The sequence below is a fragment of the Mustela erminea genome, chromosome 9 (assembly GCF_009829155.1).
Source record: "Mustela erminea isolate mMusErm1 chromosome 9, mMusErm1.Pri, whole genome shotgun sequence".
NCBI lineage: Eukaryota > Metazoa > Chordata > Mammalia > Carnivora > Mustelidae > Mustela > Mustela erminea.
Genome location: NC_045622.1, coordinates 23,922,550 through 23,939,486, shown reverse-complemented (window position 1 = coordinate 23,939,486; position 16,937 = coordinate 23,922,550). Strand labels below are relative to the sequence as shown.

The 16,937-nt window shown below is 48.5% G+C and overlaps 1 protein-coding gene across 3 annotated transcripts in view; it reads right to left on the bottom strand.

Moving 5' to 3' along the window:
* FLI1 (Fli-1 proto-oncogene, ETS transcription factor) overlaps positions 1-16,937 on the bottom strand; it is a 122,508-nt gene that overhangs the window by 102,075 nt on the left and 3,496 nt on the right. For 2 of the 3 annotated variants that reach the window (XM_032359187.1, XM_032359183.1), the window contains exon 1: positions 11,253-11,545. The exons of the other annotated variant lie outside the window; for it this stretch is intronic. Coding sequence is in view for 1 of the 2 variants with exons in the window: in XM_032359183.1 (XP_032215074.1) it covers positions 11,253-11,270 (18 nt within the window). In the remaining variant the exon portion in view is untranslated. Of the gene's footprint in view, positions 1-11,252; positions 11,546-16,937 lie in introns of those variants that run through there. 3 annotated transcript variants of the gene reach the window in all.

Here is a 16,937-nt window from a genome sequence, read left to right as displayed (position 1 = left end):
AGGAGGAAGCATTGTCAAGGCAAAGAATGTGCCATTCTCTATGAAGCTGTAACAGTCTGTCTTTTTTTCATTTCGTTAGCCCACAAAAATAAAACAAAACCTGTTGGTTTCATGCTCACTTGCCTGCTGTCCTCATATTATACCTGTTGGCGAAGTCAGGCAGGGAATCTTCCCTGGGGAAAACACAGGGCTTAGGCCTTCTTGAGTAAAGGGTGGTAAAGAATTGAGATACCCCACGAATCTGACCCATGCAGGCTAAGGATGGGGTCATGTAGACTAAGGGACATGATAAACAACAACAAAACCTCCAAGGTAGATGGTTCGACTAGGAGCCTAAACTTCATGGATGTATGTGTCAACAGGCAACGTATCATTGTGGCTATGCTCTATGTGCTTTGTAAGCAAACGGGATTAGGTTCAAATCATTGCTATTCCACTTTCTGCCTTCATGACCTTGGGTAAGTGACTCCACCTTTCCAGAATGGAAGTGATGAAGTCTTGATAACTTTGCTCCTGGAAACACCCTTATTGCAAATGTATTGCAATGTACATGGTTGGTATAAGGATCAAAGGCGGGCATGTTTATAAAGGTGAACACAGATATTGGCACATAGTAAGAGCTAAAGAAATACCTTTTTTTTCCCTTCTGATGACTCTGATTGCTCCTCCTTCCTCCTCATGCTATCCCTCCTCACATGGAAGGCAAGTGAGTCTCTTGCTCTTAAGTAAGAAGTAGGGAAAGACAGGCCATAGCTAGAGCCATTGGGGTTCATGTAAAATAGTGGGGGATACAGTTTCAAACTGAATTGGGGCTTTTTTGGGGTTGACTGTGTTTTTACCCCTAGCATAGCATCACTTCCTGTTTTAAGAAGAAGAAAAAAAGCCTTCCAGAAAATTCATTAAGAGGCTCAAAATTCTTCTTGGACATCAAATAAGTCCTCAAAATATCGTTTTTTTAAGAGTTAAGTGTAAATGAATCAAAACCAGACGAATTCAATTTCCCTTCAATTAAACAGGATTTTTTAAAAGTTCAGGGGAAAGGCGCTTGGGGCCAAATGTGCTTTGGGTTTTAAATGAGACCAAATTTTGAAAAAGAGTATAAGACCCCATAGCAGAATCAGGCCCTATTCTTAGTTTGTATTAATGCAAAGGGATTAGCACAGCTCCAGTGTCACTTGGTAATAAAAACAACCAGCTCACAGAAAGTCACAAAGCACCTCCTAAGAGCTCCAGGCTTCAACTAGCCTCAAAGATCATTCTAGAATTTAGCCCCGATATTGTGGGGAAGAGCCACATGGGCCCAGACAGAACTTCTATGAAAGGCTCAGTCATCCATGCCCCCCAAATAAGAAACGGTTTTAAAGACTGCCAGTGATCAGAGTTTTATGAGCATGGAAGCTGAAAGGAAAATTTGAAATGATACCTTCACTGTATGCACCAGAAAACATTTAGCATGAGAGATTTTACATGAATTCTCAAAGACTGAAGTGACTTGCCTAAGACCCCATCACTCATTTACATCAGAGCTAGGCCTGGAATTCAGGTCTCTGGATCCTAGGCTGGGCTGTTTTTACTTACTTACTTACTACAAAGTAGGACCCAGAAATCTCTGAAATCAGCACATTTGGGTTAGAATGCTGGTGTCCAGCCCCTTTTCTACAAATCTATTTCTGAAGCCCCTATTTATTTATTTATTTAAATTTATAAAAGTAATATATACTACTGACTTAAAAAAAAAGAAAGACTACCTAAGTTTATCGTGTGGGAAAATAAAAGTTTCCCAGAGGCAACCACTGTTAACAGCCTCTTGTATATTCCTCTAGAAATTGTCTATGCATAAACATGCATATGTGTGCATTTTCAACTTTTTTTCTTTTTTTTACAAAAATGAGACCACACATTTTGTAACTTGCTTTTTTCCATGTGACATTATGCCCCGGGGAAGAGTCTAAATCAGTGTATATAGACAATTGATTTTATTCAACAGAATAGTTGCATGGTATTTTCTTATAAGCATCATCTATAACATATTTAACAAGTTCTCTGTTGATGGAAGTTTAGATTCTTCCAATTTTTGCCATTACAATGGTACAATAACCGTCATGTGCATACATCTTTCATATCCGACTGAACATGTCTGTAAGCTAAATTTTTAGAAATTGGACTTGTTACTGAATTTCTGTAAATATTTAATATCTCAATCGTTGTTTCTGATTGATGTTTCCAACTGATGTGTTCTCCAGAATGACTACCAAGCTAGACTCCCACCCACAAGGTAAGACAGTGACTTTTCTGTTTACTCTAACATGAGGCAATTTTAAGCTGTTTTAATCTTTGTTACACTGCACTCATAGATGATAGATGTTGGGATTTCATGATTTTCATTGGACTATCATGAGGCACATGCTTGCAATTCTTTTCACAGGTCTATTGGCCATTTGTATTTCTTTTTCTAGCAGTGTCTGTCATAGCATTTTTGCCAACCTTTCTGCTAATTGGTCTACCTTTTTCTTATTGTAAGAAATCTGATATCCTGGGACTTTTGTTTTTTGTTTTATTCCCTAGAAATATTCTTCCTCAGGTTCTGATTTATCTTTGCACTTGATCTATGATGTTTTTCCTCTGTGTTAAAATATATGCAGAGGAACCTACAGCTAAGAAAGGGAGAATAAGAAGTCCTTCCCTTGGCTGAAGCCCTGGTTTTCCAAAAATGTCCATACAACAGACTAGTATCACCAAAAGTGAAGGGGCGATGGAAATTATAAGCCAGATGTTATCCTTGGGAAAATGTTCCTATACTTTTTATGGTAAAAAGCCACAGATAAAGATTTGCCCAATGAGTATTGCTGCTTTTGGAATCTCCAATAGTCAGACCTTAAAATCCAAAAGCAGAGAAAGCCCTATTCTCTACAGGTTCAGAATAAATATTATAGGCAACTTGTTCTTCTTCACTTATGTGGAGTTCTGTTGAGAACTGTGCCTGGTTGTGTCATTCAGTTTAGGGTTGAATGAATAAATGAATGAGTATGAATTAAGTAATGACTTTAGCAAAATGACTCTTCAGGCATAAAAATTTAGATTAAACTCTACGCATTTACACAGATGGTAACAGCATTAACTTAAAGACAATTTGAAAACGGAGTGATTTTATAATAATAACTGTTACCACATTTCTGCTATATGAACTATAGTGCAAAATTTTTCGTGCTTGGACTCCTTCACACCTAAAACCAATGAATCCCCATATATCTAGACCCAACAACTCTGCTACTGGAATGTTAGATTCCAGGAGACATGTGAAACCCACACGGGTTAGAGTTCCATGGCATGCGTAATTCTGGCCTCCTGCATGTGTGCACTGCGATGAGACATGGGTCTTTCATTACCTTGGACACATAGCACTGTCTGAGTAAATGGGCCCTGCTCGAGGTAAATGCAAAAACATTTCAGTTTTCAAATCTACCTTCCCTAGGAGGTAACTTGAAAAATGTACATACTCTGGGATTTTGATCATGAACTAAGTAGTAGGTACCCTGTTTCCCAAAGAGGGGAACTAATGTTAAATATGCTGGCATTTTGGTTCATTTTTGTAGGTATAAGCAACTCAGAAGCTGCCCTGAAGTGGGACTGAATGATCTGGAAATGAATCTGAACACTTAATCTCTGATCCTGTTTGGAATGGTGGTGATAACTGAGTTCTGGTGTGCTTGGTGAAATTTCACCATGAGGTGATGGGCACAACCAAAAGATGAAAGTCTGTCAGACCTGTTTGACTTTCTATCGAAGTTAGATTGGAGTCTCAGGGAAACAACATTTCCTTTTGTCTCTTCTCAATTACTATTTGCTGACTCATTGTCAAAGGGAATTGAAGTTGTAACCCCAGGATAGCCGCCTAATTGAAAAGAGGGCTTGTGGTGCACCTGGATGGCTCAGTGGGTTAAGCCTCTGCCTTCAGCTCAGGTCATGATCTCAGGGTCCTGGGATCAAGGCCCGAACTGGGCTGTCCGCTCAGCAGGAAGCCTGCTTCACCCCACCCCTGCCTCTCTGCCTACTTGTGATCTCTCTCTCTCTCTCTGTGTCAAATAAATAAATAAAATCTTCAAAAAAAAAAAAAAAAAAAGAGGGTTGTGGTGTAATCTCTAGAACACTGAGACAGAGGACACAGTTAAATGAGTTAAAGGAAAAAAATCACATTTTTATGAGCTCTGGTGAAGTAGAGTTTCTCCTCCTTCTCCTGACTCCTTACTTAATAAACAGGCATCTTTAAAGACAGTTGAGGGGTGCCTGGGTGGCTCAGTGGGTTAAAGCCTCTGCCTTCGGCTCGGGTCATGATCCTGGGGTCCTGGGATTGAGCCCCATATCAGGCTCTCTGCTCGGCAGGGAGCCTGCTTCCTCCTCTCTCTGCCTGCCTCTCTGCCTACTTGTGAACTCTGTCTGTCAAATAAATAAAATGTTTTAAAAAATAAATAAATAAATAAAAAATAAAGACAGTTGAGAGCATGGTCTGGTTCCCTGAGCATATCACTGGCTCTCAAATCCTGTCAATTATTCACTTCCTGGGGCCTCTTGTCCACCTGTGGGCAAGTGATGGAGCCACTCCCTCTCCATTTCCTAAGGAACTGGATGTGGACAGGAAGGGTTTCATGTCTAAGAGATTTGTACATCTGTGTTGGTCATACCTCTCTTCACGACTTTTTGATTCCTCCTTTCTAGACCTCAATTCTTGTTACGGTATTGAAGGTGTCCGGAATACAATTCCAGCCAATCTTTCCCCTCCTCCTTTTCCTTCATATGTACCCCCTTCCCCCCGCCCTCACCAAAGTATTCTGATTTCTGAGAAAGCCCCTGAACTGTATCTTCTTGGGCAGGTCCTGCCCATCCTTCATAACCAAGGTCCAGTTCTACCTACACCAAGAGGCTGTGTGTATAGAAAAAGCAAATATTCTGGAATCAGAAACCCAAGGCTCGAAACCCAGTTGTGCCATCCATCAGCTGTCATTTTAGATAACTTACCTAACCTCCCTGAACTTTAACTTCTCCTATCCAAAATGGAGGCGTGATGGTATTATCTCCTACTGAGCTGTTTTGAGGATTAATGATGAAGGTTTACGCAAAAGTGCTTTGTAAATAGAAAGGACCATATGGATAACTATTGGGGTTAGGTCTTTCTGGGTCTCTCCAGTTGAAATTGCTCCTTCCTTCCTTGAGGTCAGCATAACACTTGTTGCATTCATCTGTGCACACACCCGGCTTATCCTGATGTCTTCAGAAAGCAGCCTCTTTGCCACTGGCATTCTATCTACCTTGACCCCATTCCCTTACCCTACATTACAGTCAGGCAAAAGACCTTACTGATTTGCATGGTTTGCTGTCTTGCGTTAATATGGCTGGCATCAGTTTATGATGCCAATGAGACTAAGATTATAGATCCCAATATAGCCAGCCAGCTTCCCTCACCAAAAGGATTATTCCCTAGACAGCCTAATCCTGTTAGACTTCCATGATACTGGCGCCAAAGGGGACGATATGGGGGTAACAAAACCCCACCCATTTCCTCTGGGAAACATCTCAAGGCTATAGGCCACTGACGTTGGGTGTAAGAGGTCAGTAGGAGAGTGAGAGTGACGTCACTTAGTAGTACCATCCCATCGATGAACTGATACGTGGATAGGATGAGCACTGTAGATGTAAATCATTAAAACAACAGAAAATGAAGCAGAGTACAGTCTTCTGCAAGGAAAACACACCTGCACAGATCTGAGGTTACTAAAAAAGCTGTTATTCTGGTTGATGATTTTGTGAGATTGTGTGTGTGTGTGTGTGTACATAGTGACCAATGTCCTTTAGCCTTCTCAGTTTGTCACAAAACAACAAGCCAAAGATAGAAAGACTGTTCCAACGACAGGCCAAGAAAAGAAAGTCACGTTATTCAAAATAAAACAAAACAAAACAGAAATATTATTCTAGACCCAAATAATGTAGCTAATTGTCTAAAATGAATGAAAATAGTAGATTTTCAATTCTCACTCTAGAGAGTCTGTCCTTAATCTGAAAACCCCTATATCAAGCTTCAGATAGAATAAGACCTTTTTTCAGAGCAGACTAGGATGGCTTGAGTCCTGACTTACAATTTGAGGATAGTTTTTGAAGTTTGAGGTAAGATAAAGGCCTCAGTGCATTAGAAATCCTGTCTGGTGATTTATCATCATGAAGATTTTCCCAAATTTTACTTTTATTTTTATTTTTTTGCTGGGGCAACTCAGTACTAGCATTAGACCAATGTTACATTTCTAGAAAACAGACTAGGTTTAAATCAATCACTTTTTAAAACCGAATGCCACGTTAACCAGATAACCCCAAATATGAGCAGACATTGAAATCTGAACTCTTATTTAATGCAGTTGTTATTTAAGACCTACTTACTACACAGTCTGAAAGATGGGTCTATAATTTATATTGTAATTCATCTGAACATATTTTGCTTAAATCATCAAATACTCAATTATTAAAGGAATTGAAATAGGAATTCGGCCCACCTGCCCTTGGTCGGTAGAGGGACCTATTGGTTATTTAAGCAAAATCCTTTATTTTTTTGTTGCCTTTTGAGACTTTGTTTGTCTATAGGAAAAGAAGGATTTATTTTGGAAAACAGCTATGTAAAAATCCTATCTGAGAATTTGGAATTCTTTTTAAAGTATGGATATAATTCAGGATGGCAGTAATAAATTTTTCATTAAATAGCAGATACATCTTTAGCTCAAAGTGCCAAATTCCTCATGGTTTTTCTTTTTAAGGCTTCTCTCTCTGTCTGTCTCTGTCTGCCTCTCTCTCACACACATGATCGCCAGGATTCTGTAACTCATGGTATTATAATGAAAGCAAATGAAATCTTCGCAATGTGGTGGAAAGAACACTAGCCTGAGGGTTAGGATCCCTGAATTCTCCTCTTGACTCTGTCAGTGGTTAGCTATGTGATCTTAGGTAGTGCATTAAACAACTCTTGGCCTCAGTTTCCCCACCCACAGAACAAACATATTGAGCTCAATAATCTCAAAAGTTCTCAAGTTGCAAACCTACAGATCTGCTTTGAATGGCAGGAGAAGTCGAGGGAAGATTTTTGTGGGAATTATTCACCAAGGAAATAGGATTCATCATTTGTTAAATACCTGAAGGAAGCAATTCAATGTGGTCACAGGGACAGAGAAATTGACATAGTGCTGTTCTGCCTGGCATTCTCATGACTCCAGGAAGGTTAAAAGGTAGTGGTGAGGGGGAGGGGGGTTGTATAATTCACTCTTCAAAGTCAAGGTAGCACCTATTTTTGAGGACAGACGTAGAGTCTTTGTTCCCAGGGTTCCTCACTCTGTTGCTTTCTACTCAGATACCATCCCGAAGTTTCCAGACTGGAAAGCATTGTCTTGTCAGCCTTAACCTACCCTCCTGGCCCCCATCTGCCACACACACACTCTCTGCCGGCTTACAGAAGCCAGTGGGGACCTCCCCTTATGTTTCCCATTTTGTTCTCCCATCACTTAAGGGATTGTATGGTGCTGCCATTTCCCAAGGCAAACGATGTAGACTGACAGTTTCTCCGCTCCATTATGACTTTATCTGAAGCATCCTCCCCTGGTATCCTGACTGATATGGCTACATCACCTTCTACCCCCTAACCTGCCTCTTTGTTCTTTAGAAAGTGGATCAACCCTAGACACAAAATTATTTATTTAGATGTCTGCCCCTACTATGAGATGTACATTCTAGCAGGGTTTTGATAACCTCTTTTATTCTCAACACAGAAAGCAGAGACTTGGAACATAATAGACACATAATCAGTATTGGTTGAATTAATAAAATATGTATTATGGGACACCCAGACTTGTGATCCGATGCTCTGACCAATCGATCCCTGAAAGTCCTTAACCCCAAGGAGAAATTCAGCAAACGGGCATTCCACTAAGGTACCAGACTTTATTTAATCCTCACTGTGGTTTCTGGCAAGGGAGTGCTTTGGCCCCACTTTACAGATGAGAAAACTGACATTCAAAGACCTGAAGGGCCTTGCTGTAGGGCACACAGCAGCTGAGTAGCAGCTGAGAATGAACTCAGATTTTCTGACTTCAAGTCCACCCCACATTTCCCTGTTTCATTCATCAAGTCTGCATCTTCTCTGATTGTCTCTCCATCTTTAATGGTACCATGTGCATTGAATCAAGCTTTCATAGATGGAGGAACTAGATTCAGTGGAAGACTGCCTAGAACAAAGATGCAGGTTTTGAAACCGGGTCATCTTCTGAGCAGCAACCAGTATCACGTGATTTTCAACACTGATAATGTCACTGTGGGGGCAGGGGTGAGATAAGTGTTGTTTAATATCGCAGGTTAACTTGTCTGTGGCCAAAGAAGAGCAGAATGGCTCCTGCAAATTTTGGTCTTCCCAACATGACTCTTTAAAGCCTTCCCAGGAGACATTCTTGGGAAGAAGGCAGGAGCACGACACAGAAGGACTTACAACAAGGGCGGCAAAATTAAGATTTTGAAATCACATGGAGTTCTGCAAATTATGCACAAAATAAAAACCTTCCTCAAAGCAATCAGACTTCCCTGGCCTAAGTATCTCCTTAGTGTGGAGACTCATAGGTATTTTGAAATATTGACATGCCTTATATTTGAGGAAGAAATATGCAGGTGCATAAGAATCACATTCCAGAATTGCTCAAAGATGATTTGTCAAGGTCACTCAAACTGGGAACACACATTCTAGATTTCTGTCTACAGACCTCCATCTGTACAGGACAGAATTTCATGGACATGCAGGCCTATGTCCTTATAAGAACGTATAAACATGGTATTTTAGGAACCGAATATTGGAAAGATATACTGTATAGGGACTTTACTTCCCCTGTTTCATTTATACAAAGATTTTGAAGTTCAAACAGGTTCAGTGGATCATACATTCTCATGTGAGAGGCTAGAAATCCACTAGCCTCCCCTTGTCCACTGTCCCCTCCAAACACAGTGTTTGAACCCTCCTAGGAATGGGGTCTAGGAACCTCAAGATCCAAAGGTCACATAGGAACCGGAAACCGTGGCTTTCGCACAATTTAAATACCGAAGCATACATTAACAGCCCCATCCTTGAGCATTCTGGGGACTGAAGTCCCGCCCTAGGACTTGAGAAGCCACTGCTCTGTGGGTGTGTCTGCAGAACCAGGTCACCTGGAGGAGGGACAAGGGTGCTCCCGAGGAGGGACAAGGGTGCTCCCGAGGAGGGGCCGGAGGGGCTGGAGGGACTCACAGGCTCCCACCGCCCACAGGAGAAAGAAGACCTTCCCCTCCATCCTTAGCATGAAGGACCAGGGCCCTCATCTCAGCCTGGTTTCCCTGCCTGCCATGCCAATCCTTGTGTGTGTCTCTAAAGAGGTTAGCACATCCTGGGTACACAGACCACAGCTTCCTCCATTTGCTCAGGGCCCTAGAGGTCTAAGCATCATGGAGATATTGCTTCACTTCTCCTTAGGGTGTCCACATCAAGACCCTGGAGCCATCCTGCCACCCTTCCAGATCAGAGGCAGAGCTTCTGGGTAAGTGGTAAGTGTCCTAATGTGAGAGAGTCTTCTAGAGTGGGGCATCCTTTTACCAAACCAGAGACACCCAGACATTTGCAGGCGCACACCAACATGAAGACAAACAGGTGTAAGTGACCAGTGGCCACCTCCACACTCGCCGTAGGAACACTCCTCACCCCCGCACACTTTAAACTGGATGAACCCAGACTCACGCAGGCTTCCCCCTGAACTCGGTACAATCAGTTATCTCATCTCCAGATTTTCAAGTTCCTTCTCTTGGTGCCTTTTACCTAAGTCAGCGTGTTTCAAACTTTCAGAAAAAAAAAAAAAAAAACAAACTTAGAAAATAAAAACCACTACTCCACCCAAATGATAAAAATCTCTTAAATTCTCCAAGCACAACATCTTCATCTTCCCTCTCCTCTAAACTCAGTCCTGAGCAAGGAGTTGATTCCTTTGGGTTCTGGGGAATGGCCGGCTCTGCCAGTCCCCACCTCACCAGCCTAATAGTTTTTCCAGACTGACTCCTGCTTGGGGTTGCGGGACAGCCTGGAAGCCGACTCCTGGTCCCATTCATTCCTCTGGGTCCTCTAAGGTCAGTCACTTTAGGGGGTGTCCCTCCTCTCAGCTCCCGGGACCACTTCCCGCTTCCAGGAGGGGCAGGCAATCAACACTCCTCAAGTCTGACACAAACCCCAGACCCTCATCCATCCCTCTGGGCTGCATTTTGCAACTTAGAGGCAGGCTCCAGGTGTGGGGTGAGGGTGGGGAGGGGGGTGGATTTGCCAGCGCGGTCGCAGGGGCTGTCGGCTCAGAGCCGGCCACCGCAGGAGAAGCGGCTCTGCAGGGCGCGGGACCCTCTTTGGGAAGACGGTGGAGCCCTTGCCCTGGAGCCAGCGCACGGCTGGGAGTGGAGAGCCAGAGCCGCGTGCAAGGCGCGGGGCAGCGGCGCCGACCCAGGCTGCAGAGGGATCCCCTGCCGGCGGAGCGCAGAGGCCGGCCCGGCAGTCTCGGGGAGCCGGCAGCCCTCGAGGGCCAGAAAGCTCCGCAACACAAGCACCAAGAGGAAGGGAAACCAGCTCGCGCTGACATGTAAACAGGGACTTCCATCTGGAGAAGTCCGCTCGCACAGACCCCCAGGCACACTCACTTGCACCCCGATCCGCTTGCAACCCATCCACTTGCCCGCCCCAAAGCCCTCCAGGCGGGGGGACCCCAGCTGGTGGCGGCTGCAGCTCCCGCCCCCGTCGCCTTCGGCCTCGGGGAAGAGGAAGCCGGCCGGCCAGGCGAGTGCCCAGCGCCGGGGCTAAGGCGCCCAGCTTGCCCGGTGGGAGTGGTGGACCCGAAGGTCTCCAGCCCCAGGCTTGGATCCGCGCCCGAGGTCCTTAGGTTTCATGCGGACCCACCCCGCCCGCAGCCTGGCCCGCAGCGCGTAGGGGGCAGCCGGACGCGACTCTGGGACAAGGGGTGCTGGGGGAGATCGCTGTCTGTGGTGAGCCCGGAGGGTCGCCCCCGCGAGTGAAACTTGCCACCCGAGCGCGGGAGGAGAAGGCGCGAAGCCGGGGCACGGAAGGAAGGGAGAGTAGCCACGTCTTCCGGGACCCCGGCGCCCCGCGCCAAGCCTGCCCTCTGCCTAGCCGCCCCGGCCGGACCCGCCGCTCTCGCGCCCACTGCCCCATCGCTTACCTTAATAGTCCCGTCCATTTGGCCAAGTCTGCAGCCGAGCCCCCCAATATTCCACACATTGACCCGGTTGCAGCCTGACCTCGCAGCCCCTTCGGATTAGCCCGGCGCGGCCTCCCTGGCGCCCTGGGCCCTCCCTGCGTGCCCCCCACGAGCGCCCTGCCCTCGCTCCCCTGTGCACGTTTGTTGTTGTAGCGGAGCGAAAAAGAGACAGTTAACCGGATGAAACTTTTTTTCAGCTAATTTTGGGAAGTGACTTCACTTTGCGAATCGAGGAGGAAGTCCTATCTCTCTCTCTCTCTCTCTCTCTCTCTCTCTCTGTCTCGCGCTCTCTTCTCCTCTCCCCTCTGCTCTCCCTTGCCTTCCCTCCCCCCACACCCCCTCTTCCTCCCCTCTGCTGGTCCTGCTTTTCGCATCACACACACTATATAAATATACCCGGAGATGCCCAGATACATTCATGCGCAGCGCACACAGGATACTTGCTCCTGGGAGATAAGAGCGAGCCGGGAACAATGCCGGGGTCCACGCCCGGCGCCCGCGCCCTGATTCCCGCAGTCTGCACCCCCACCCCCAACACCTTCCCCCAAAGTCCAAAACCAAACGTCTTTGGCCTCCTTCCTTTTCCCGGGCCGTTGGCCGAAGGTGGCCCTCCTGACTCATTCACTTTCCGTTTCTTCCCACAGATACGTTCATTAATGCTTTTTCCAGCCGGAGTCAAACTTATTGGGGGTTGGGGGGGGAGTTTACTCGGGCTGGGGATAACCTGGAGCTTACTGCCCGGGGAGATCCGGACGCAGACCGAAGCAAACCAACCATTTAAAAAAGTGCATCCAATGGGAATTTTTCCACTCGGGCCCTCGGCCGCCGAGTCGCGGCAGACTCAGAGCGGTTCACCGGTCGACGCGGACTCCGGGCGGTTTCGGAAGGACCGTCGGGGGCGCGGACTAGGCTCCCAGCGCATTGTTAGCAGAAGGGCGCCCTCGGGGCAGCGCGCCTCGGCCTTTCGCTCCCGGAGAGTTCCCGGCGCCCGCCGAAGGCGGGAGCGGCGGCACCCAAGGCCACCTATCTGCGCCTTCTAGGGTCAAACCCCTCGCACTTTACCTGGACCCGATGGCCCAAGTCCCGGCGCTCGGCCAGAGCCGCCTATGCAGCTACTCCGAGCCCCGGAGAAACCTACACTACCGCGGACATTCCTTCTACGCTGGTCAGCAGGTTTCCAGAGCGCAGCAAGCAAGATCGCCGCACAGACTCAGACTTCCCCCTCGGGTGAGCCCCTGGAGTCAGTGCTCAGGACCATCATGCGCACCCAGCCGGGAGGCCAGCCGGCCCTTGGCCCGCCTTGTTGGTCCCCGCCACCCGGAGACCTCCCCGGCCCCCCTGCATTGCCGCCGAACGCTCCAGCTGGGGCAGCCTCAGGAGTCCAGACGCAGCAAGGGGACCCCCCTCCCCAGCCTCCGAGCGCTCTCGGCTTGACTCCCTTCTCCCCAACCTCCAAAACAGGTTACCTTGTCCACGCTCTCCAGACCACGCTTTGGACTTTTTCACTTTTATTTAAGAGTCCACCCGGGGAAGGAGGAAAAAAAAAAAATCCAGAGGAGATCCGAGTCAATTGGAAAGAAAAAAAATTCAAAAGGGTGTCCACAGCGGCGAAAAAGGTGACTTATTAATTCTTTATTTCTTCTGGACCAAGTGAGCCAGAAAGCTAGCTTGCCTTCCTCCCTCCCTCCCCCCACCCCCTCTCGAAATTAGTCTCATCAATTCAGCTCCAATTTTGGGTTCGAATACAGACGCGGGTCTGAACGTGACCAGACCTGGAGTGGCGGGTGCAGCCTGCCAGCAATTGAGACTCGGTGTGCTTATGGGGGAGTGGGGTGGGGGAGGGGTGGGGGGGTGGGTTGGGGGCCGGACCGACACCCCCCCCACCTCCTGTCTGCTTCTCAATCCAGGGGTCTGCTCCGGGGCTCCCCAGAGACTGCCACATCTGGTTACCGCTAGCGGGGTCAGTTCCCCCCCTTTGCCTGGGGCCACCAGTTCTGGAGTTCAATTAAAAGAAATCAGACTTAACCCTTTCGTCTCCTCAGCCGGCAGCCTGCGCTCTCACTCTTCCCTTCAGTTTTCCACATGCTTTCCAGAAAGGAAAGAGGTTAAAGGGAAAGGAAGAATGAATTACATCCTTTCAAACCCCAAATTGTTTCCTTTTCAGCCCAGACTCTGTCGACCTTCAAACGACAACAGGGCTTTCAGGAGGGTGCAGGGAGACCGCTTTCCACCCAGACCTGGCCAGAAACCCGGCACCCCCAGCTTCGTTGCCCCTTTCTCAGGCAGAAGAGATTCCAACTCTACCACCCAGAGGCCCCCTTCCTGGTCCTGGGCAAACACTGAGGTTGTTAATGGCCACCCCACACCAGCCAGCCGCTCCCCCTTCCTTCCAGACTCCTCCTAGTGCTGGAGAAGTCACCTCCATGGCAAAAATGTTGGCTAGGTTTCTCTTCCCACCTCCTATGAAGGGTGGCCAAGAGCATATATTCTTATCTACACTGCACTGATCAGGACAGTCACCCCCACACCCCCCTAGTACCCCCAACTCCTTTTAGCAGGAACTGCCTTTTCACATCAGGAAGTTGGTCAATATGAAACTACATTAAAATGAGGACTTGCCCTCCTGTTTTATTTTATCGTTTTTAAAGATTTTATTTATTTGACACACAGAGAGAGAGAGATCACAAATAGGCAGAGAGGCAGACAGAGGGGGAGGAGGAAGCAGGCTTCCTGCTGAGCAGAGAGCCCAAGGAGGGACTTGATCCCAGGACTCTGAGATTATGACCTGAGCTAAAGGCAGAGGCTTAACCCACTGAGCCATCCAGGTGCCCCTGCCCTCCTGTTTTAGCTGTGGAACTCAATAGCACTTTGTTTCTCCCGGAAGAACCAAAGCTATGGCAATTTCATAATTTGGAAGATGGAGGGGGGAGAGGCTGACATTGGCATAACTGTCACCCCTTTGTGACTCATGGACTGGCACTGATGCCATGCCTTTTGCTATTTACCAGCTCCTCCATGAGGCGCTCCTGTCCATTCACGATGTCCTCCAACCAGCAAAAAGAAGCCCCCCAGCTGGGAACAACAGCTCTCTGAGGGATTTGAGGCTCCCTCTACCCCATATTGACATGCTGGTAGGCAAGTTTGCCCCACTTATATAACTCTGGGTTTGAGGCTCAACTCCTGCTGCTGCTTCTATTTTAAATCCCAAAGGGGGAAAAAGCCCTAACCAAACACAACAGTAAACAAGTCTGCCCTGTTTCATGTGGTTAACACCAGACATCTGGAAAGATGGTTTGATCCTGGCAGCTCGCATTGTTTTCACGAGCAGCCAAAGAGAATATTTTGAATGTTTGCATTGAGACAAATTGATAGAGAGCCTGTGGTAAGGCCCGCTACAAATGAAAAGTGTCTTTGAGTTGGGGAACCCCTCCCCATCTCCTCACTCGCCCTCCCCTTTCTTTTTCCCCTCTCTCCCTCTCCCTTCTCCAAGCTTAGTGAGGAGCTGGTTACCCCAGCCCACACACTTGCACACACCCTCTTTCCTGGCTCACCAGAGACTGCCCTGCCTGCCTTTTCCAGACTGGGCAGGGCTGGTGCCTAGGAGCCAGTGCCGGCTACCCTCAGCGCCCACCAGCTTTCAAGTCGGGGAGCGCTGGCAGCCAAGGAAGCGGCCCAGCATGGAAAACAAAAGCTACCAACTGGGGGACCCACAAAACAACTCATGGCACCGTTCTAAGCCTAGGGGTCACGTACAGAAAGCATGCACATGGAGGGTGAATATTTAGGAAAACATTTGGATTTTGAACATTTTCGCTGGAACTCTGGTCGGAGGACTTGCCTCTCACCGTCCGCACTTGACAGTATTTTCAAAGATGCGGAAGTCCTGCTTCCCTCCGGGAGGGAAGCGGCTGGGTGAAACGTGTCTTGGCTCGCTCAATGTCAGCCCTTTTGACCCGGTCAAGACTTTCCAGACGCGACTTCCTGGGCTTCTTCGGTCCCAGCCCAGGTTGGAGGCGGGAGGACGCGACAATCGGTGCCGGGTCCCCGGGGTGCCTCCGGATCCGGGGACTGCCCCGTCACTTGAAACCCCGAAAGATGCCAGGCCTGGCAGAATGTCTCCGGCGGATCCTCCCCCCTCCGTCCCTCCGTCCTCCGTCCTCCCCCGCCCCTCGGGTCCAGCGCGGCCTCGGCTGGTATTCGAGCTGGCAAGGGCGGGGAGGGCGGGGAGGCGGGGGCGCGGGGGAGGGACCGGCGAGCGAGCGCCAAAACTCCAGACTGCACAACTGCAGCTTCAAGTGTCTGGCCCCTCGCTCCAGGCCATAATTAATTTGAGATTTATTTTTATTGGAGAACTCGAGTCTCGTCTGACCTTAGCCAAACAAGGCAGCTCGAGCCGCCCCTGGATGCGCTTGAATGCCGGGGAATATTTCTGCAGGAAGGCTCTGCAGGCGCGCCTGCTTTGAATTTGTTTCTCAGACTTCATCTACTCACAGATTGAAGGAAGATTTAGAGCCTCTGCTCGCCCTGCCCGCTCCCCACGCTCGTTCTTGCTTTAGCGCCAAGCGGGTTCAAAACGCTACGTGGGAGGCCGCGGCGGCGGGAGGGCCGGGGGTCGGCGGGCTCGGCTGGGGGAGGGTCTCTGCGCCCAGAGCCCGAGGCGCTGCGGGCCGGGTCCCCAGACCACTCGGCGTCGACGAGGAAATCCCGAGGGAGTCCCAGGCCGACCAGAGAGCGCAGGCTGACAAGAGGTGGAGACCAGCCAGGTGTCAGGACTCTCACCCAGCGGCGATGCCTAGACGGGGGGCCTGGGGCGGGGGGGCACGGGAGCATTTCAACCTCTCCGATTTCTGTCCGCCCTGCCTCCCAGCCGCCCCAAATGGCATTTATTCTAAGTACAGACCTGTGTCCTTGAAACGCTGCTGCTGGACCTGCTGGCCAGATGCTGCCCCTGGGGCGTGTCGGTCGCTGTGAATATTCTGGGGCTAGAAGCCTCCTTTGGTCTGGGTTGGGGGGGCGGGGTGTCTCCTCCAGAATGCAGCTTGGGCTGAACCTTCAGGCTAGGTTGTGAGGGAGCGGGAGCAAGGAGTCCGGAAGACTCGCAAAGAGGAGAAAGTGGAGGACCCAGCCAGTCTCCGCGGGGTTGACCAGGGGCTTTCTGGGTTGTGCTCCCCGCGCTGGGACTGACAAGGGATTTGCACCCTGCAGGGGCAGGATGACTTCCCACATCTACAAGTGGAACATCCAGGTGGAAGGTCACACTGTGGGACCTAGGGTTTGAATTCTGGCTCTGCATGTACCAGCTCTGTGGCCTTGAACAAGTTCCTTAACCTCTCTGTGCCTCAGTGTCTTCCATCTGTACATGGGTGTTGTGATAGGACGTAGCCCTCAAAAGGCTTTCCTAAACTTGAAATGAGTGTCTGGAACTTGCCTGACAGCACAATTTTGCCCTTATTTGTATCTTGGCCCCACCTCTTACAAGCTCTGTTATCTTAACCTCTCAATACCTCAGTTTCTCATCTGCAAAATGGATTACCTCCTAGGATTGTTATTAATATTAAATGAGTTAGTACAAATACAATGTTTAGAACAGGGCCTAGCAAAGGCAAGGGCTACCATGATGTTACTACCATTATTCACCTACTGCAA